At 34.9% G+C, this 22558-nt stretch overlaps 1 protein-coding gene across 13 annotated transcripts in view; it reads left to right on the top strand.

Moving 5' to 3' along the window:
- The window catches only part of SOX5 (SRY-box transcription factor 5), a 1013639-nt gene that overhangs the window by 882938 nt on the left and 108143 nt on the right, over window positions 1-22558 (top strand). For all 13 annotated transcript variants that reach the window (XM_049627167.1, XM_049627170.1, XM_049627165.1 and 10 more), the window contains one exon: window positions 19931-20016. In XM_049627167.1, coding sequence (XP_049483124.1) covers window positions 19931-20016 — 86 coding nt within the window. The remainder of the gene's footprint in view (window positions 1-19930; window positions 20017-22558) is intronic.

Raw genomic sequence — 22558 nt, 5'->3', positions numbered from 1 at the left:
GTACTGAAGAGAAAACCATGTTGGGTATGAACAATAGAGTAACTTTGGGCCTGGAAAAGGTCAAGGACACCTCTGCCTCACTCCCATTTGCCAGAATTGGCATGCTAAATTTGTTCAGTGTTAATGTGATGTGGCGTGGAGAAACTTCTCCCTTTCTCAAATCGTTCATGTATTATCCATTTGATATTTATGCCTTTGGTGCTTAAAATTACAAATAATACCATTTCTTTTGTAACCTTGGAAATTAAGTAGAATATAGCCTTTACAGCCGCTGGCAAGCCTGAACCTAGTATCATACCAAACCCTGAAACTCAGAAGCCAGTGGCACAAGAAAGGACCACCCTTGTTGACACTCTGGCACTTTGACTCAGTTTGGGTGGAAGCACGAAGTAGTCCAGGCTATTTCCTCACTAATCACATCGCAGGAAAGAATAGAGATAGGAAAGGACATAAATCTTGCCATCTCTCTTCAGTGGGTCTCCTTATTTTCTCCCCAGAATTGTCAACAATACGTCAGTTGTTTTAATTTGAGTACGATTACCTAATTCTCAATGAAGAAGACTGACCAACTCATCTCGATTTGTGTTTCAAGTGAATATCAAAGACATATTTGGTGGTATCAGAAATTCAAATGCTTTTCATCAGTCCATTCATAGAAAGTATTGATGATAAATTTTTCCATTTAGACTATGTATCTTGATCAAATAAATAAAATAAAAATCTCTGGAACTATACGAGAAAGTTCAAATGTTCTCAGGAGGGAAAAGATAAGAACATTAAGTTGGGGAACCTAAGCATCACAATTGAGTGGGCATCTGCTGTTTTCAAAAAAAAGAAGCTTTCTGTTGGACATAAAGATATTTTCTCTTTGAAAAATATAATAATGGAAGTATGGCATAGAATGGAGACCTACTGCTGGATTCTCCCTTAACTGTTAAAATGAATGTCAGTAAATAATAGAAGGATAATTTAATAGCAGTACAACCAAAGACTTCAGAGCAAACTGGCTACATAGTAAAGAAGTTTTAAAGAATGTTGTAGTCCACTCGTATCCGTGAATATGTAGATCAGTTTACAGATATTGATGTATTATCAGAATCTCAGGTTCTGTTTTGGCATTTGCTATTAATGAAATCAAGTATGAAACTGCACTTCTTCATGGATCCATATCTAGTTATTACTTTTCTTACTTATTTTTTCAATGTTTATTTATTTATTTTGAGAGAGAAAAATGAGTGGCTGGGGGAGGAGCAGAGAGAGAGAGAAAGAGAATTACAAGCAGGCTCTTCACTGCACAGAGCCTGACGAGGGGCTCAAACTCACGAACTGTGAGATTATGGCCTGAGCTGAACTCAAAAATCAAATGCTTAACTGACTGAGCCACCCGGGCGGCCCCCTACTTATTTCTTAATATCTAAAAATACTTCCAAACTTCTAAGGTGGTAGAGATAATGGTGTATTATTAAGTTTAATATTTTTAATACATATAATAACTTGAAAATAATTACATAAAAACACTGGTTTGATCAATCACCTCAATTCATAGACCATTCCACACAGGGGAAAAATTAATGAAATAATCTGTATTTTTAACTTGTCAGTTCTATGAAAACTGTCAACTAAGTTGCTATATGTAGACACACCCCAATTTTTATAGTGCATAATTAAAAATCCCAATTTTAAATTATGTTTGTGGGCACCTGCTCATTTTAATCAGTAAACTCTCATTAAAGTTCTTGGAATAAATTTTAAAACTAACTAAGTTTCCAATACTGAATAATAAAATAAATGGTGTAAAAATGAATTGGTTCAAGTACACTTTGGATGGTTGAGGAGTCCAAGGACCCAGTACACTTCCCTCTGCTGAAAAGTCTAAATGAAATCCTAACCTCTTAACCAAAGGGTTCAACCTGTGAACCACAAAAGTTGTTTCATCTAGACTTTTGTGAAATACAATGTACACACATTTGACACCTAGAGAATACTTCATGTCGCAAGAAGACCCCACTTTTGTGTTCACTCATATGGCAAAAAATCTAACAAATTTCACAATAATATTGAATGTGTATATTGGTTTTAGCATTTTAAACTTGAGAGAAACTTTTGACATAAGGTGGTTGAAAGTCCTAAGTTTGGCTAATACCAATTTCCTGATTCCAACTTCCAGTTCTCTTTCCAGGACACACAGCTTCCTCACACCCCACCCTCAAAGTTAAATGGCGTTCCCTCAGAACACATAGTTTGTAGGCAGGAATGAGAGGAATAGGTGTTTCTCTTTTCACTAATAACTACAGTGCTCTGCTCCTCTTCTTTTTGTTTGAGTGTAAAATTTCTAGTCATATAATTCTAACAGCTGCCTTAGAAATTTGTGACAGGAACACATTTTATGCGGAAATAAAAAAATCTGCAGGAAGGCAATCCAATAAAATAACCCATTTTCTATATACAGTATAAAACAAACAGTGGTAAAAGAGTTGGCTCAAGAGTTTAGCCCAAAGTGTCAAATTGAATGTGTCACATAGCTGCAGATAGTCTTTCCCCATAGATGGGCATGTGCCTAGTGCTGAAGTTCCCAAACTGTGTGCTAAGGTACCAGGGTGCCTTTACTAATTCACAGGGGCATACAACATATTTTAAAATTTCAAGGAAAATACAGAGACATCTGTCAGACACTACATAAACTACCTTAGCTGTTTAGACCTTTACTACTTAACAAAATGGAAGAGTCGGGTATTTCTTTTGTCCTGCAGGTGCCATGAAAAAATTATTGAGCTGTGGATGGTGCCTGAATCCAAGAAATTATAGGAACTTTTGGCCTAGTCTAGTACATGTACATTTAAAAACTTAGTATGACCTATCTTACTAGAAAGTTATTGGTGTCGACTTATCATATTACAATCATAGAATGGAATATTATAACAAAATTTATCTTATGGGTTATGGACAATATTGTATACATAAAGCAGTTGATTCATTTGTCTATACCAGTTGATTCCTGTGTCTATGTGACTTCAAATAGTTAACTGTGTTTTTGTTTCATTTTGATTTAATTAACCCAGTGTGAAATACACAACTACAAGCTGAAAGGTACTTGGAATGAGAGAACGTGGGCTTGAATTAAGTTTTGCCTTGTTCTGCTACCGTGATTGTCCTGTGCAATTTACTGAGCTTTCTTTTCCTCATCTATATATGGACTGATAACACCCATTTTACTTAATTGTTTCAAAGATTAAATGGGATTGCATATGAACTAGTACCTAGGTAGCACTGTGCCAGGAAAACACAGATCTGGTTTAAAAGAATGTATTCTAAAACCACACCTGGCAATTAATTGCATTTTGTATCCTATCCAGGATCAAATTTGTTCAACCACACCTGAATGGGGCTTCCTCTGACTAGGAAAATTGAATTGTTTAGAGAAAAGTATTACAGTGCTGATGGAAACCATTTGTCTCAAGTAGATACAGCCTTAACTATTTACATCATAATCACCAAGTTTTAACTTTTTCTGTTGTCATTTTCCACTTGTATATTTATCAAAGCTCATGTTGGAAAAGATCAGGTGATTTTGGGTTTTTTTTTTTTTTTTGAAAATGTATTTAATCATTGTTTTGGCTGTATGAAACTAGAAATATATTCACATACTTTCCACATTGATTAATTTTTCAGAAATGTGCTAAATAAAATAGCCATATAACGTTACTGATTGAAATATTTAATTGCCTTATGAGATTAGCTTAAATAAATAGAAGTCGATGAGCCAAGCTTAATAAACTTAAAATATGCTGTATTTATTCTTCATCAGTTTTCTGAACAGTATTTCCGCTTCTAATAAAAAAGGAAACTCTCAGTTAATTAGTTCCTCATACACCACAATAAAATTAATGTTTAGGAGTTAAATACCATAAACTTCCTCAGGCATATTTGCTGATGTGTTCCTGTTTTTGGTTAATGTCACATGTTTCATTGTTTAATGGGGATATCATGTGGGTTCCATTATATCTCTCTTGTGTAAAGGGTCCATGTGTCTGGCATTTTAGGAGACTGCATGCTAATTTCTGATTTAACTGTGTCAGCTGACATACAGGTCGTTGACAATCAGTGCTGAAACAATCACCGAATCACAAGCTAAAAACCATTGACATGGTACGCTTTTATCAAATTGACAAAATAGGAAACATGTGTTGTCAGGATCACATACTGTAGGTTCTTTGTACATTAGCAGAGAGAAGAGGATGTAATCATATATTCAGGCTTCTGTGTTTGTGTGTTTTAAAATTATTGTGACCAGCTCTTCTCTACCCACCCCCCCCGAAACACCTTATAAACCAATGACTTTGGGTGAACACAACTTCATTGTAGAATTTAGTCTATATATGTGTGTATATATATATATATAAATAATTTATATTGTATTTATTATATTTGTAATATATATTATATTAGTATATAAAATTAGTAATATTAGTAAATATATATCTAGATCTAGATCTAGATATATTTATTTAAAGAATTGCTGTGGTACCTACACAGCCAATCATTTAAATTGCCATCTGAAATAAGTTAGACTGGTGGCTTAAAATGTGAGATGATTAAAAAGTAAAGAGAATTGAGTGCAAAAATGTATATAACATTCCACAATTATGGTGGAAGCTACCCTCCAATTCTCATGGGAAGGATGTTTTTAGGTCAATAAAATGTGGTGTTTTTTTTTTTTTTTTCCTAAAAGGGAGTTTATAGTATTTTTACAAGATTCATCACTGAGAGAAGGGAGATGTATGTTGTGACAAAGTGTCATAACTTGGTATAAAAACAATAGCTTATATTGTGCCTTATTGTTTATAAAACATAGACACATAATTAATTTTAAGCATCATAACTCTGTGAGCTGATAACTAAGCTATGTTAGTAACTACTGTTGAATCCCGTCCTCCCAACACACACACACACTACTACCAAAATACACACATGAGCAAACACAAAAAGCAAAAGCCCCTTTTTCAAAAAATTCCTCAGATTTTACTAGACCAAAAATATATACTTAATCTTTTAATCCATCTTGTTTGCTTTTTAACACTTAAGAACATAAGCATGCCATTCAATTTAAATATAAACCCATTTGGGTCAGTTTTTCCTTTTTTGACATAATTCTTGATAATGTAGATTTGTCAAATGGAAAGAAAGAGTGCTTGGCTGATGACACTCTGTGCTCTCAGCCAAGAGGCCTCACAATGTGGTATTACCATATATGACATTGCCATAGTGCAGCCTAACCCTCAGAATTCTAAATTTATATCTTTATGGCCACAGCAAACATGGAATCTCGTCTTTGTAGCAGCCTCACATGAAGGTCATCAGACTGAAATGTAAGCCCAGAAGGGCAATATTTTATTTGAATAAATTTATTTGAATAAAATATTTATTTGAATAGAACTGTCAGTGATACCAAACACCTCTGTTCTCCCGTGTGCATATTCTTTCACTGTAGAAAATTCCATTAGAAGACAAACTGTAGTCATGAGGTTGATAGGAAAATATGGAAACAGAAAAAGTATTTAGTAAAACAGGTGAAGATAGTATTTGCTTACAACTCTACAATAGATACATATCTTCTATAGGGACGGAACAAGTCATGCTCTTATAATATCATGTGGAATCATATACTGTTTTAGGTTTATCTACTTTAAAGGCCAAAATAATATTAGTTGAAACATGGTGAAAGAATATTTTTTTTCACTTACATAATAGTCCAAACATTGCTCCTGTGGTAGTTCCATAAGAGCAAATCCCAGGCTTGTGCTCTTATTATACCACCTTCCACAAACTATAGTTTCTGTCTTAGATATCTTCCCCAGCCACCATATCCCCATTCCAGCCACTGGAAAGGGCAGAAGAACTACAGCGACTTTTTAAATAATACTATTTCCCTAAAAATTTATTTTGGCTCTATATTCAAAGAATATTTTCTTACACCTACTTAATACAGTCATCTCATAACAACCCTTCGCATTTTTTCCTAATATATTAAAGATAGCACCTGCTGACTGCACAAATCTCAAATGACGTAGAAGCATAGAAAACAGAAACCGAAAGTTGTCTGTCTACACTCATATGCCCCTATAATCCCACTCCCCATATGTAATCACTGTTAACAATTTGGTACTTATTTACCAGAACTATAGATAGAAATATGTATGTGTTTATATATAAATAAGTATATACATTTATTTATATATAGATACATATATGTGATATGTAAAATGTGAACATATCTGTAGGTTGTAATGTGTATGTAATGATACATAGATGTTATATATATATATATATAACATCTATGTTATTATATATTATTTAGTACAAATCATATATATATATGATTTGTACTAAATAATATATAATGTATATGAGGGTAATGTTCTATGGACTATATTCTACTTATAAATTAAAAAAAAATCACGACTATCTTTCCTCTTCTGTACTTTTATTTTTTTTAATTTTTTAAGATATTTATTCATTTTTGAGAGTGAGAGAGACAGAGCGTGAGCAGGGGAGGGGCAGAGAGAGAAGGAGACAGAATCCAAATCAGGCTCCATGATCTGAGCTGTCAGCACATAGCCCAATGCGGGGCTCAAACTCACGGACTGCAAGATCATGACCTGAGCTGAAGCCAGACTCTTAACTGACTGAACCACCCAGGTGCCCCATCCTCTTCCATACTTTTAGATCTAACTTCTCCTGCATAATATTTCATTAAGCTGGATTACCATATTCTATTTGCATTTCCCACTAATGAACATTTAATTTTGTCTACAATATTTACAGTTAAATAATTCTACAGTAAACATTTTTGTGTGCACATATTTGCCCCAAATGAACTCTTCTAGTCCCAGTATATGGCATTTTACTTTCATTCATTTGTTCCTTTCTGAATAGTTTTCACCTGAGAGATTGCCTCTAAATTCTAATGCTCTCTGAGTTGGTTAATGGAAGGTCTAAAACTTTGAAAATTGACTCATCTGAGTCAAGCTATAAATAAGCATCAATGAGACTTGTAATCTGAAACTATTAATTGTCTGGATTTAGTCAATTCTGTTAGAAAAAAAAAATTAAAGGGGCGCCTGGGTGGCTCAGCTGGTTAGGCAACTGACTTCGGCTCAGTTCATGATCTCACCGTGAGTTCGAGTCCCTCATCAGGCTCTGTGCTGACAGCTCAGAGCCTGGAGCCTACTTCACATTCTGTGTCTTCCCCTCTCTCTACCCCTCCCCTGCTCATGCTCTGTGTCTCTCTGTCTCTCAATAATAAATAAATATTTTTAAAAATTTTTTGAAAAAAAAATTAAACAAGATATCAAAAGACCTTGGTAATCAAAATCCCATTTCATATTATTCTGTGCCCTTTGGCTAGTCATTTCCTCTTTGTGCCCTAGATTTTTAATCTTTAAGTGAGCTATAATAATGTCTGCCCTACTCACTTCATAAGGGGATTGTAAAAATTGTGCATTTCTGAGGAATTTAAATTATAATATAAATATAACATATAATTATTATTTATTAAATGTAGAAGTCTGTTTTGAACATTTAGAATGTGACATAATGAAAAGAATTTCAGGAGTTTATTCTAGGTCACTATACTTCTAACCAAGACTTTTGCATTATTTGGTTTTCTTTTTTTTTTTAGGGGGAGGGGAAATGCCATAACGGTTCTTAATTTTCAGAGTTCTAAATGTATCATTCTAGTAGGAAACTCTAGACCAGAAGTCATCCCAAACATACAGCTCACAGGCTTATTGTTACAGGGGCTAGGAAACTTCCTGTTTTCAACCTGCAGTTTCCAGATTCCAGCGACACTCCAGGAGGAGGAATATCTATCAAAAAACCGTGATAGACAGAAAACTGGAAAGGTTATAAAAGGTGTCAAAGAAATGAAATGCTTGCTAAACCTTAGTATTAAAAGTGGAAAATAAAAACTATCATTTGCTTTTATCATAAGTGGCTTATACCAATGCCCCTCTGCCAAATCACTGCTTTTAAGTACCTGAATCATTTGGGGTGCTTTTTTCTGTGCCATTTATTTCCTCATAAGACACAGAAGCAAAATATAGACATAGTAATCTAATGTACGTTTGGATATAGAAGCTGTTCCTTAATTAATGATTCTCTTTGAGCAGCTTAAAATGAATTATTGTGCAATAGCTTAAATGATGCCTTCGTAGCAATACTGGAATGCAGGAGGAAAAGGAGATTTCTTTGATTCATTGTCACCTTTTCAGGGATACTCAGATTTCTTAGATAATTAACCCAGGAATTTTCATTAGGACTAGAATTCATTTAATTTATGGGCTAAGAGGTAAAGAAAGAATGCCCTATCTCTTATAATCAGAAATGTCTTCCCATTTTGAGAGGCATTTCTTAAAAAAAATTATAACCTCTTACTAAACTAGCCAACTGAGTAACTATTAGTTAAATAGGATAAAGTTTTCATTTGCTATGCTACATTAAAAAGACATAAAAATATTTTTTTTTATTTTTAAAAACTTTTTACTGAAAACACCTGAGACAGAGCAATTGAGAACAATTATCTCAAAATATCTTTTGAAAATAGATATTTAGTCAAACAAAGGATAATTATTAATCTTATTTTCTCAAAATTCACATGAAATATTTCTATTATTTTATGAGACTCTCCTATAAAATATTAGCATTTCTCACAAACAAGTTTCAAGTATCAAAGTCCTATTCTAACAAATTGATAAAACCCCTTTACCTTAACTCACGTATACCATATCAGTTGTTCTGAACTTCTTGACTTGGATTCCACAAGACGATTTAGTGGAATTGTTATAAATTTAACCACCTAAAAGGGAGCGAGGGAGGAGACATAGCTGAGCATAGTACTATAAAAAATCAAAGTTTAACTCACTTGGATTTATGAAAGTCTAAATTGATTTGAACAATCACAATGAAAGATTTTGTTTTGTCATTTGTTTATATATAACATCTTTTTTGGTAAACACTTTGACCATACTCAGGTATTTTAATGCCATCATAATAGTGGGTTCCTTTTAATGAACAGAAATTATGTTAAGATTTAGGAATTTCATATTATTTATTTCAAATACTCAATGAGATATGACTTGCTTTAAAATTAAAATTTATAAAATAGACAGATTATGGAATATTATAAAAGAATAATTTGATAAATGAAAATATTTTACAGAACATTCTTTACCTCTTCTGGGTCCATATTTCCTTATATCCCCAAGCTCTAGGCTTCTCTTTCCTCTTGATTTCCTATTCTACTTTTGTATCATTGGTTGCTGAGCTAACACATCATTATTGTTTGAATTAAACCCTGTCCAAATACTAATTTGTTCCTTATTTGTATAATTATTTGCTTACAATCTGTTACTTCTACTAAACTGTAAGCTTTTGATATGGGAAGAGTGGTCTCCTGTGTTGATATTTGTTAATTTCTTAATTAAATGAATTGTTTCTTCATTTATTCAGTCAGTAAACATTTTAACAGCCTGTGCTATGTATTTAACAGAACCATGCACTTTAACAGTTCCTATGCTAAGAACTAGGGATTTAAAGATGAGTAAGACTGAATCTCTGCCTGTAGGTTGCTCATAGTGTAGTTGGGGAGAATGGGACATAAACAGATGTAATATGATAGACGTATGCCTAGAATTTTTGATGGAGGTCAGGGGAAAAGGAATGAATTCATACTTAAGAGAGGTGGAAGGTGTCAGGAAAGGCTACTTGGAGTGGGGACCCATAAGTCAAATTCCAAAGGATGAAGTGGGGCAGGCAAAAAAGCATTTGAAGAAGTTGTCCAGGTGAAGGAACACAGAAATAACATTCTAAACAGAAGAAAACAGCCTGGACGAAGGCTGGAAAGCGAGAGATGGAATGGGGTGTACATGGACCTATAACAGTTCAGTGATAAAAGTAAATTATAAGGCAAGAAATGACGAGTAGTGTGAGGACCTAAGAAGAGGCAACTCAGGGGAATATTTATACACTGTGTATGCTCCAGGAAATGAAAAACCATTGGAGGTTCCTCCCATCCTTACTTTTAGGCTTATCCATTTATTCATTCAGCAGATATTTATCATCTATTGTGCACCAGGCATTGCGGCTCTTGGACCTCTTTCATCTTGTCTAGTCTCATATATTTTTTAATTTTTTTTAACATTTATTCTTTTTTTTTGAGAGACAAAAAGAACAGAGCATGAGCTGGGGAGGGGCAGAGAGAGAGGGAGACAGAATCCAAAGCAGGCTCCAGGCTCTGAGCTGCTAGCACAGAGCCCCATGAGGGGCTCGAACTCATTCACTGCGGGATCATGACCTGAACTGGAGTCGGATGCTTAACCAAATGAGCCACCCAGGCACCCCTAGTCTTATATTTTTACTGAGGATCTAACCCAAGCTCAGCCCTTTCTCCAATTCTTTCTCAAATGATTTGAGTTTGAATAAATTCTTCTTTTCTCTGGTAATTTTTATCTTTCTTATTCATTTGATTTTCATCTTATGGCTTTGATTTATTTCACTCTTGATATCTGTATGTCTTATTTGTGAAACTGAAAGTGTCATCAAGGCAAGAACTATACCTTTTATTTCTTTGTGCCCTCCACATAGTATTTGATACATATTAGTTGGATAAGCTCTAAATGAATGTATCTATTTGAAAACTGAAGTCTGTGTTTGCATAGTGTTCTAAAAATAGTCTATGATGTCTTCTAAAATAATACTTTTTTTCTAAAAATAGTCTATGTTTTCTAAAATAATACATTTGGGGTTTGTTTTTTTGTTGTTTGTTTTGTTTTTTTGTTTTTTGTTTTGTTTTTACTCAAGTACTAATGTTTATAGTACTTACTATAGTATAGTAAGTATACTATAAGTATACTTATAGTATACTTATAGTATACTATTAGTATACTTATAGTATAGTAAGTATAGTATAGTCCTGGACTTTTTTTTTGTAGAATAAGAATAATTATATCTACCCTACTGAATTGTTGTGAAGATTAAGTGAGATTTTATACACACGCGTAAATATGTATGTGGATGTATATATGTGTATATATATGTATATATATATATATATATATAGTATTTTAACAGTGCTAAAATTCAACAAATACTAGTTGCTCACATTCCAAGTTAGTAGGAAAAAATGAATTATTGAAACAGGATGTTGCAGCAATTGAATAACTACTTGGGTAAGAATGATTCATTCTTTAAATCATTTACTAAAATAAAAGCCCAAACTATAACTTTTTTTTTTCTTTTTTTTTGCTCCTGTCTCTCTTTTCTCCCATCAAATTGGTCATCAAATCTGTCTCTCAGATCTCCTTCCCTTATGCTTAGTTTAGGCCACTATCATTTCCCGCTTGATTTATTGCAGTGGTATTTAACAAGTCTGTCTCCAGTCTCTCCCTCTTTCAATCGATTCTATCCCTTGCCACAAAATTGATCTAAAACACAAATCAGACTATGTCACTCTCCTGCTTAAAATCTTTCAGTGACTTAACATTGCCTTTGAAGTAAAACACAAGATTCTATAAGATATGTGTTCCACCTCCTTTTTAGCTGCATAGCTTACCCTTCCCTTACCGCATCAGACACACTGAGAGTATTTAAATATTCTCGAAAGTAGGGGTCAGTAAAAGATGGTGGTTATTGTTCGCACTGCCTGATCAATGGCAGGAGGCTCCTTCCAAGCCAGAGGAACCCACTGATTAATCTATGGTTCCCTAAGATGAAAGAAAGCAATTTTCTTCAAAAGTTCTGTCCATAGTGTCCTTTTTAATGTCATTCTTTCCTTAGATTCCTACAGAGCTCTGTCCATCTGGAAGTTAGAGTGGTAAAAGCAGAATGTTTTAAGTACTATCTGAGAAAATGGTGAATTAGAGCAATTTTGGTTATACTAAATTGTGGAAGCTTACTGTGGGACTCTAGCAAGTAGAAGACATGGAAAGTAGGTGATAAAATGGTCCTGAAAGGCAATGCTTTAGTGAAACTAGCTATTTTTAAACATTTTTTAAAGTTTATTTATTTTTGAGAGAAACAGAGACAGCATGAGCAGGGGAGGGGCAGAGAGAAAAGGTGAGAGAGAATCTCAAGCAGGCTCTGTGCTGTTGGCATGGAACCGGATATGGGGCTCAATCCCACCACTATGAGATCATGACCTGAGCTGAAATCAAGAGTCAGATGCTTAAACGGCAGAGCCACCCGGGAGCTCCTGAACCTAGCTATTTTTAATAGACATTTTAGCAAATAACCTTTCTTGACACTGTTTCCAAGTTAAGTTCTTCTTTTCTTGAGGTTTTCAGAGTACCTTCTACACTACCTTCTGATTTGCTCATTGTATCATCCAATTGGCTTATATGTTTATCCCTCTCACTTGATTAGAAACTTGTCTAGGGCTAGGATTGTGTGTGTATGGGTATGGGATTTAAATTTTGTATTTCCCAGCACCTAGAGAAGGCAATCTGGTATTTGTCAAGAAAACAAACCAAACCAACCAACCAACAAAACACCATGGAGGGCTAATAAAGGAATGCATCTCCTTGTTTCAGTGAAAATAATGCCATAAAACTTTCCAGAACATTTATACTAATCCATGGATGAAAGGATGTAGGTCCTTGACCCGGGGTAAGAATATATTTGCTTTGACAATCTTCCTGAGCCTAGATAACCTTGTTGGGAAATATTGTTTTTCTTACTTTATTATATATCAGAGAGGTAAATCCTTCTTAATGTCAGTAGGGATTATTATGATCTAAATATTCATTACTTTAACACTATTGCAATTAACATGCTTTCTAAGGGGTTATTGGGTTATTTAATATTAGCTATATCATTTATATCAATAGACACTATAAGCTAGGTTGTATTCTGAAAACAATTGACTAATATACCTCACATATTTTTCAACTTTTTGAAAAAAATTGTTTTGAGCTAGAATTTTCCATACTTGGCTTTGAAATAAGAAGCCAATTAATTTTGGAAAGGCTTAGGGAAAAACTGTTCAAATGGTTAAAACCTAGGAAAGAGTAAAAGATACTACTTTTAACTAGTTGAAAGTCAATTTGAATAACTTACACATGGTTGAACTTTAAAAGTCAGAATTTTCCATTATTTAATTTTTACTAAGTACTTCATGAGGTATTTACAAAATAAACCTGTTAAATAAGGGATGGCACAAATAGATGACAGTATTTACTTCAATAAAGGATCTTTTTTCCCCAGTAGGTCTTAATTACTCTTTTGCCATTAATAACCACCCTTGCCCTTATTTTTAAAGTCTGATAGATTCTGTGTTTGCTTTGGACACCAGCATATGCATGCAATATATTTTGAATTTAATTAAGAGTGAAATTGCTATATTGGCCAGCTTCACAGCTATTGTATTTGTATTTACTTAGTAACTTGGGACAAATTTGAGTCAAACTAGTTTTGGATATCTGGGTCTGAAAAATTGGTAATAAGGTAGACATGCTTCAAGTTATGTATGTTTGTATGCTGAAAGGAGACGGTTGTGATAATGTGGTACCTTAGACACAAACTTTTGAAAATTAGTTGATATCCTGTTTATGACTATATAATTATATCTTGGAAACTGTATATGATTAAAGACACATATTAGCTATCACAGTCTCTTTAACTCCAGCTGCCAGTCTTTTGTTTTCTCCAATTTACTTAAACATCAAATACATTGATGTGTGGCTGTGTATGGCAAACATTAGTTTGCTAAGGCTACCATAACAGAAGAGGACAAACTGAGTGGCTTAAGCAACAGAAATTTATTTATGGAGGCCAGAAGTCCAAGATCAAGGTGTCAACACGGTAGATTTCCTTCTGAGTTTTCTTTCCTTGACTTGTAGATAGATGGCCATCTTCTCCTCTGTCCTCACATGGTTGTCCCTCTGTGTTGTTTGCATCCTAGTCTCTTCTTCTTATAAGGATAGCGGTCCTGTTGAATTAGAGCCCACCTGTGTGACCTCATTTAGGATTTCAACATATACATTTGGAAGGAGGGAGCACAACTCAGCTTATAACACATATATACAATTATTTAGCTTGTATAAATGTTATATATATATATATATATATATATATATATATATACACACATGCATTTATACTCACACATACAATATGGGATGTGTAGAATATGATAGTTATTCATTCATACATGTACAATTGACCCTTGAACAACACAGGTTAGAGCTGCACAGGTCTTCTTCTATGCAGATTTTTTTTGATAAATATAATACAGTACTGTAAAAATATTTTCACTTCCTTATGATTTTCTTAATAACATTTTCCTTTCTCTAGCTTACTTTATTGTAAGAATGCAGTATATAATAATATAACATATAAAATATGTGTTAATTGATTATTTATGTTATCAGTAAGGCTTTCAGTTAATAGTGGCCCTTAGGTCCCTGGGGAGTCCAAGGTTATACCTGGATTTTCAACTGCATGGGAGTCGGCACCTCTCACCCCTGTGTTCAAGTAGCAACTGTGTGTATATATATCCAAGTAGATCCACATATATACAAAGGAAAATAGACTATATTCATTCATTAATATGCATTAATGAATTTAGAAAATGAAATGATAAAAGATAAAATACCAATATATGCATTTTTTAAATTTATAGAATAATCTAGATTTTGATAATGAACTTTATATGTATGTATCACACTCAATTTGTTATTAACAATTAGATAATAGTAATTGAGAAGTGCCCAAAATACCTATGCAGGTGCTTGCTATCAATCCAAATGTATGAGGAAGTCTTTGTCCCTAGGTTCGAGATCTGGCGTCATTTTTTTTTAATGTTTGTTTTAGTTTTGAGAGAGAGAGAGAGAGAGAGACCAAGGGGAGGGGCAGAGAGGGAGACACAGAATCTGAAGCAGGCTCCAGGCTCCAAGCTGTCAGCACAGAGCCCGACGTGGTCTTGAACTCACAAACTGCGAGATCATGAACTGAGCCAAAGTCATTCGCTTAACCAACTGAACCACTCAGGTGCCCCCAGGTCCAGGGTCATTTTTAAAACCCCCTGCTACCTAACTTCTTTAATGATACTTGCTAAAACTTTATTTCATAGTCATTGCCGTGTTGTATCCAAATAGCCTCCAGTGTGGGGTATTAAGTTTCCCAACTCCTTCCCTTCAGTCTCTTTTCCCTCTACTTTATTCTATCACCTATCAGGTAAACTGATTTCTCTCCATTCCTTCAGCATGTCATACATGTTTTAATGTGTTTCACCCACCCAAAACATCTATCCCCCCTCTACCTGCAAATCTTCAAGGCCAAGCTCACTCTTATTTTCGTCTTTATTCTCTCACTTAATTAGAAAAGATGGATGTAGGGGCGCCTGGGTGGCGCAGTCGGTTAAGCGTCCGACTTCAGCCAGGTCACGATCTCGCGGTCCGTGAGTTCGAGCCCCGCGTCGGGCTCTGGGCTGATGGCTCGGAGCCTGGAGCCTGTTTCCGATTCTGTGTCTCCCTCTCTCTCTGCCCCTCCCCCGTTCATGCTCTGTCTCTCTCTGTCCCAAAAATAAATAAAAAACGTTGAAAAAAAAAATTTAAAAAAAAAAAAAAAAGAAAAGATGGATGTGTAGTAGATAGAGACCAAGGTTTGTTTTGTTTTGCCTCCCAAAGAACCTAGCAGAGTTCTCGTCACATGGTAGACATTGTAAGTACTGATTAATTGATTAATTCACAACAGGATAACTAAATTATGTAAAATGAATGATCACTATGAAGGGCATCACAGCCTCTACTTTTTGCTATAGTTAATTTTAAGATTATATTGATTAAATGAACAATAGAAACAAATTACATAGTTTAAGTATTTAAGTTGCCTATTCTAATAGTCATACTATAATATTTGTTATTTTTGCTAGTTTGCATAGTACAAATTCAGCTTTTAAACATCTAAACTTCCCCTTATAAATTCAAATAGTGTTTTCTAGATTAGATATTAAAAATATTAAATGGTAAATAAAACCTTATCCATGTAACATCAGTCAGTTGTCCACTCTCTCCCCTGTATCATCAGGGTTTTTTTCCCCTATATTTACTGGATCGTTCTTACTGGCATGCAAGCATTCTATAAGTTTTACAAGTATACCTTTTAAGTAAGGTTTTCTGGATTACATGCCCTCCAATAACTACTGCAAAACACCTCACTAGAATTGTCTGTTCCATCACTTCTCAAATAAGTACAAACTGTCTGGGACTCTTGTTGAAATTTAATTTCTAATTCAGAAGGTGTATATATTTGCTGCTTTAACAAATTCTCCCAAAACTTAATGGCTTAAAACAATAAAACATTTGCACACAACCCTGCTGGGAACCTGTGGCTCAGGATCTTTCACATAGTTGTGACCAGTGTGTTGGCCCGGGCTATATAGTCATCTCTAGGCTTGACTTGAGGAAGAATCTGCTTCTAAGCTTTCTCCTTTGGCTGTTGGCAGGCCTCATCTCTTTGCTTGCTGTTGGCTGAGAACATCATGCCTTTGCTATGTGAGCCTCTTTTTAGGGCAGCTCAACATAGCTGCTTAGTCCAAGACAGATAGGGTAGGGTTAAGGAGAGGATAAACAAGACAAAACCAGAATCTTCTTGTAACCCAATGTCACAAGTAATATCGCATCACTTTGCCTTCTTCTCTTCAAGGGTAGGAGATTACAAGGATGTAAACACAAGAAAAGAAGTAGAGTCATTGGGGGGTTCCATCTTAGATGCTGCTTGTCCAAGTAGATTTGGTGTGGGGTTTGAAATGCTACATTTTTAACGAATTCCTAGGTGATAACCGTTATTATTCTCCAAGAACTTCATTTTGAAAAGAAAGGGTCTACACTTCCTGACTCCAGTTCTACTTTTAATCATCCTCTGTTGGTCACACTTACTCCAATTAGGCTTTCTCACCCTCCACTACACTGAAATTGCCCATGTTGGAGTCACCAATGACTTCCACATTACTAAATCCAGCATTTGAAATAAAATCACTCTGAAAATCTTTCCTTACTTGGCTTCTGGAACATTAAATTTATATTTCTCCTTAGTTTTTCTGCTACTTGCCTATCTCCCTGACTATAAATATTACTATATTCCACAACCAACCCTTGGACCTATTTTTTTTTCTCTACAGTTAACTCCTAAACAGTCTAATGAAAGCTTATAGCTTTACATTCCAGATATATGCTGACCACTCTCAAATTTACATTTCTGATATGAATTTTTCCCCTAAAATACTGATGTGTTTACCAAGTGCCTCATTGAACATCTCTACTCAGATATCTAATAGTAATTTCAAAATTAAAGTGTCCAAAATAGAATTATTCATACCCCGTGGCCTCCCCCTTCCCCACCAGGCCCAACCTGGCAATCTTGCTTCTCATTTAATGTTTGCAAACCAAACAAACAGTACTACTCTCCAATCTGGCTGTTCAGTGAAAACCACAAGAGTCATCCTTGAGTCCTCTCTTACTCTCATATGTAAACAATCATGAAGTTGTGTCTGTGTTGCCTCTTTTTATCCCTTGACTTTCTCCATCATTCTCCATCCCAACATCACCACCCTTGTACAGACCATTATTATGTGTTACAGAGAGTTCTGATCTTTTTACTATTGATTATAGCTTCTAACCTCTAGCCCAGATGATTTTATTCAACCCATCGTTTTCTACATTCATGGTTTCCTTTAGCCTACAGAATGAAGTTTAGATTCTTTTTTCTTCAATATATGAAATTTATTGTCAAATTGGTTTCCATACAACACCCAGTGCTCATCCCAAAAGGTGCCCTCCTCAATACCCATCACCCACCCTCCCTTCCCTGCCACCCCCCATCAACCCTCAGTTTGTTCTCAGTTTTTAGATTCTTTAATATTATTTATAATGCTGTACATAATCTGGCCCCTGATTCCCTCTCTGGTCCCATTTATCTCTTCTTGTTTACCTGTGCTCTAAACTTAAACAGTGCAGGGACTGGGCTATGATATGACACTCCCATTTGACTGTAAGTCTTCATTAAAATGGTTTTTCTTTCTGTAAGGCTCTTCTTTTTCTTCTTCGTTTGGCTAGCCTTCTCTTCATTCAGATTTCAGCTTAAACCTAACTTCTTTCTGGAGGCCATCTTTGATCTCTTAGACTAGGTTTAAGGCACCTATGGTGTAGTGCATAGTGTTATATACTTCCCCATCTTAACAGTCAGTGTATTTTCTACTAATCATTGAATTATCTTTTTTCTTTCTCTCCCATTAAGCTATAAGTTCTGGGGAGACCAAGTCAACAGATGTAGATTCAGGTATTTTGAAGCCTGAAAAATATAACTTCGGGGTCCTCTTTAAGAATATATGTAATTATGGGGGCACCTGGGTGGCTCAGTCGGTTAAGCATCCAACTTCAGCTCAGGCCATGATCTCACAGTTTGTGAGTTTGACCCCTGCATCTGGCTCTGTGCTGACAGCTCAGAGCCTGGGGCCTGCTTCAGATTCTGTGTGTGTGTCTCTCTCTCTGCACCTCCCCTGTTTGTGCTCTGTCTCTCAAAAATAAATAAACATTAAAAATATATATATATTTAATTATTTATTTATAATTATTATTTTAATTATATACACATAATTTTCAAATACACACACTCAAGTGAAAATGAGAGTTTTCATTTATAAAAGAAATCACAACAAAGTAAAAACGCTGACAAATATGAAAGCATATGATACTGTAAACATGCTTCCAGAGGCCCTTCGCAGAACCCCAAAGCTTAAGCTTCATTAAATTCCCAGTAAACACACCTCTACAAGTCAGTCTTCTTTAAAACTCTATTTCTAGTGTTGAGAGCAGTGCTTGATATGTAGCAGATACTCAACAAATATTTTGGAATGGATGTATTAACTTTATTTTCACAAATTAGATTACTAAAAATAGATTTTTTCTATATTAAAAAATTATGCTTATAATTATTATTTTTTTATTTTTTGCTACGGTCATATTTCAAATACCAATAATGTACATGCCTGTTAGCATGTCAGTGGGCTCTAAGCAGAAAGTCTATTGTACTTCTTTACCAAATGGAAAAAAAAATTGCATCAAAAATGTATACTCCAATCTCTTAGATTGTATGTATATATATTTGTGTGTGTCTCTATATCTTTATAGATCACGTGTATTAAAACTTTAATGTTGAATTACTAAGATTTTGGTTTTTCAGATATCACCACAAACAAAAACCCTTCAGGGAGAGACCATCTATATTCTGTTTTCTTTATAATATATTTTATAAACATTTATCTCTGAGATAATAAGGATACGAATATTTTATATAAAACAATGCATAAAATGTTTTCTTTATTCTCAAATCATCCACAAGACACTACTTAAGAGGTTATTTGAATTAAGACAATAACATTGCATTCAAAAGGTAAGCTATTTGGCTTACATCTTTAGAGTTGAGTTTGTTAAAATGGAATTAAATTTAGTTAAGTTCCTCTTATGGTAACATTTTAAATTTGCTGAGGGTTGGTAGGCTCATGTCAAGACTGTTAGGTGTGTGTGTGTGTGTGTGTGTGTGTGTGTGTGTGTCTGTGCGTGTGTGTGTGTGTGTGTGTGTGTGTGTGTTATAAAGTGCAGCCTTCTGATCAATGCACACTTTTTTCCTCCCATTTTCCTAAATACATCATGAAAAAAGGATGAGGTTTCCGCCTTAATTGCTTGTGCCTTTTATTCACATTCCTCTCTCAGCCAGAATTGTGAAAAGAGTGTTAGTAAAAGGCTGCACAATAGAGCTTTTCATTAGGCCCCAGCAAGGCACACAAAGGAAGGCTTTTGGAAAGAGTGAATGCAGGAGTTTAATTTGCAGGTGGAGAGTAGATAAAAGGTGCTGACACCTCTATTCTTCTCTTACTTAGGTGACCCTTACCCTGTTCAGCTGATCCCAACTACCATGGCAGCTGCCGCTGCAGCAGCACCAGGCTTAGGCCCGCTCCAACTGCAGGTAAGTCGGGAAACAATGCAGAAGAGACAAAGGTTAAGTAAACAGGGAAAACAGCTATTATCGTGTTAAAGCAAAATAAGGCTGAGTAGTGATATTTGTCTCCCTCTTTTTTTGTTTTTGACTTCCCTTGCACTGATTCTCAACCAGAAGTTGAGTGGTTGACTCTTTTAATTTGGGGCCCTGTTTTCTGTACTAAAGAGAGCTTATTATACATTTTTATCGCCTGGTATGATTTAACAAAACGGTCTCAGGTTTTGCTTTGATTACTGTGTAACATAGTTTCATCACAGACTGGTCCTCATCAAGATAAAAAGAACAAAACTGTCAAAGACATTCAGACAGATACTTATGAATCAAGGCAACTTAACAGAAATTACATTTTAAAAAATGTTCAAGACACCCAATATTTTTGACTCTGTAGGTCTTTTTATTCTCCAGCTAATGCCAACTCAGTTGGGCAAGCAAAAAGAAATAAACCAAATAAGCGAGCGCCTAAATGAGCACAACTTTATCCAGGCATCCCAATTAAGACCTTTTTAGCCCTGAAGAATACATATTCCCATATATTCAAGAATGTCAGTGATAACTTTACCAGATGTCCAAGTGATTTTAGAAATTTTGTCTCTGGAGTTGAAAAGAATATCAATAATATTATATTAAAGGTTTCTTTCATTAACTATTTAAATTTTTGAATCAGCATCCCTCAAAATCTTCCCTAGCTTCTGTTGTTATGGACTTCATAGTTATGCAACTAATGAGGATAACAAACCATCTAATAATAGAATCAATCACCCCTGTGAGAATTGTGTATTTTCCTTTGCCTGAGAGACACAGTATATCTGTAAACCCAGATATATACCAGTTGTGCTTAATAAACTTAACTTGTATGCACAAAAATGCATTGTCATGATAGATGATCTTAACCTATAAGGAAGAATAGAGTTTTATATTGTAGCATTAAGAGACAAATATATCTGGCCAGCACTGGGGATTGTCAGAAGACCTGACGGGTTTCTGAAAAATCAGTCGAATCTCACAGGAAGAACACAGGAGGAGCTGAGACATACTGTGTTCTACAGAGGTTAATAACAGTCATTCCTAATCTACCTTTTCCACAAAAAGCTACAGTGTGAGTAAGTGTTTCTTTGAGCTGGAAGTATCTTGGGAAGTGTTAGAGCCAAGGAGACAATAAAAGTAGCATAACACTTGTTATCCTTTGAAATGGCATCTGGAAATAATGACAATATGGGAAAGTGGTTGTAATCAGTAAAACTTAAAAAGAGTAGTGAAATTAAAGAAAGAGGGAAGCATATCCAGAAATATATTTGAATGTAGAAATAGGAGTTTAGGAGATTTCTGATGTCCGTTTTAAAAGCAAGTTAGACATTCTTGTCTCCTTTCACCCTTGGATTAATGGTGAAAGGAAGCCGGGGCAAGTATGTTTCACTGTAGGATTCTAGTAGAAAGTAGCTTTGTTAGGCAACAATCCAAACTTCTCTTCCTACAGAGATGGTATTAAAATATTTGAAATTCTTTTATTTCCATCCTTATAATACATCAAATTCCCCTAAAATATCAAGATCTAAAAAAATCATTTTCAGAACGAGGAAAAGACACCAAATGTATTTGCTCTTGCTTTCACTATAATTTAATCTATAAGTAGAATAAAGATCTTTTTTATATAAGTGACATTGTACCCATTAACATATATGAGTTTTAGTTAGGATCTCAGTAAACCAATACTGTGGTATAACAGGAAAATTAATAATCCAAAACTCTTTTGTGGGAAGCCACTCGCTACTAGTAAAACACATACAGGAGCACCTGGGTAGCTCCGTTGGTTAAGCATCCGACTTTTGGTCAGGTCAGGATCTTGCTGTTCCTGAGTTCGAGCCCCTCATCAGGCTCTGCACTGACAGTGTGGAGCCAGCTTGAGATTCTCTCATCTCCCTTTCTCTTCCCCTCCCCCACTTGTGCTTTCTCTCCCTCTTCTCTCTTCCTCTCTCAAAAATAAATGAGTAAAATTTAAAAAAATAAACACATACACATAAACACACATGCAAATTTTTTACTCATGATTTAAAAATGCTACTCAAATGCAAACACATTTCAAACTCATGACATTTGCTAACTCAGTAACCTGCTAACCAAATTATAACAAAAATGCTGATGAATTGGCACTTCTACAAATACTCTCTATGCATCACACTGCTGAAAGAAGTAGCCTGATTCATAAGGGCAGTTATCTATTTCAGACTGCATTTCAATTTCATCCCTCTTTACACAGATATATGTTAATTCAAGCCTCTCGTTTTGAACATCTAGATCTAAGAAGGGCCCTATAAATGTATTCCTACTCATGATTGACTTTGCCTACCATTTGTGTTTTCTTTTGAAACAATCTTTGCCTGTCATTGTTCATACTTGGATGACATAGAGTAGAACCACAAATCCAGGATCTTCCTTAAAGAAAGAGTACAGTTATTTTAAAAGGTGAGCAAGAGGATGTGTTTTAAATGCAGCCACTTTTTATTACTTAAAT

The sequence above is a fragment of the Panthera uncia genome, chromosome B4 (genome assembly GCF_023721935.1).
Source record: "Panthera uncia isolate 11264 chromosome B4, Puncia_PCG_1.0, whole genome shotgun sequence".
Lineage (NCBI taxonomy): Eukaryota > Metazoa > Chordata > Mammalia > Carnivora > Felidae > Panthera > Panthera uncia.
Note: the sequence above shows the minus strand (reverse complement) of the source record. Positions and strands in the feature narration are given on the sequence as shown.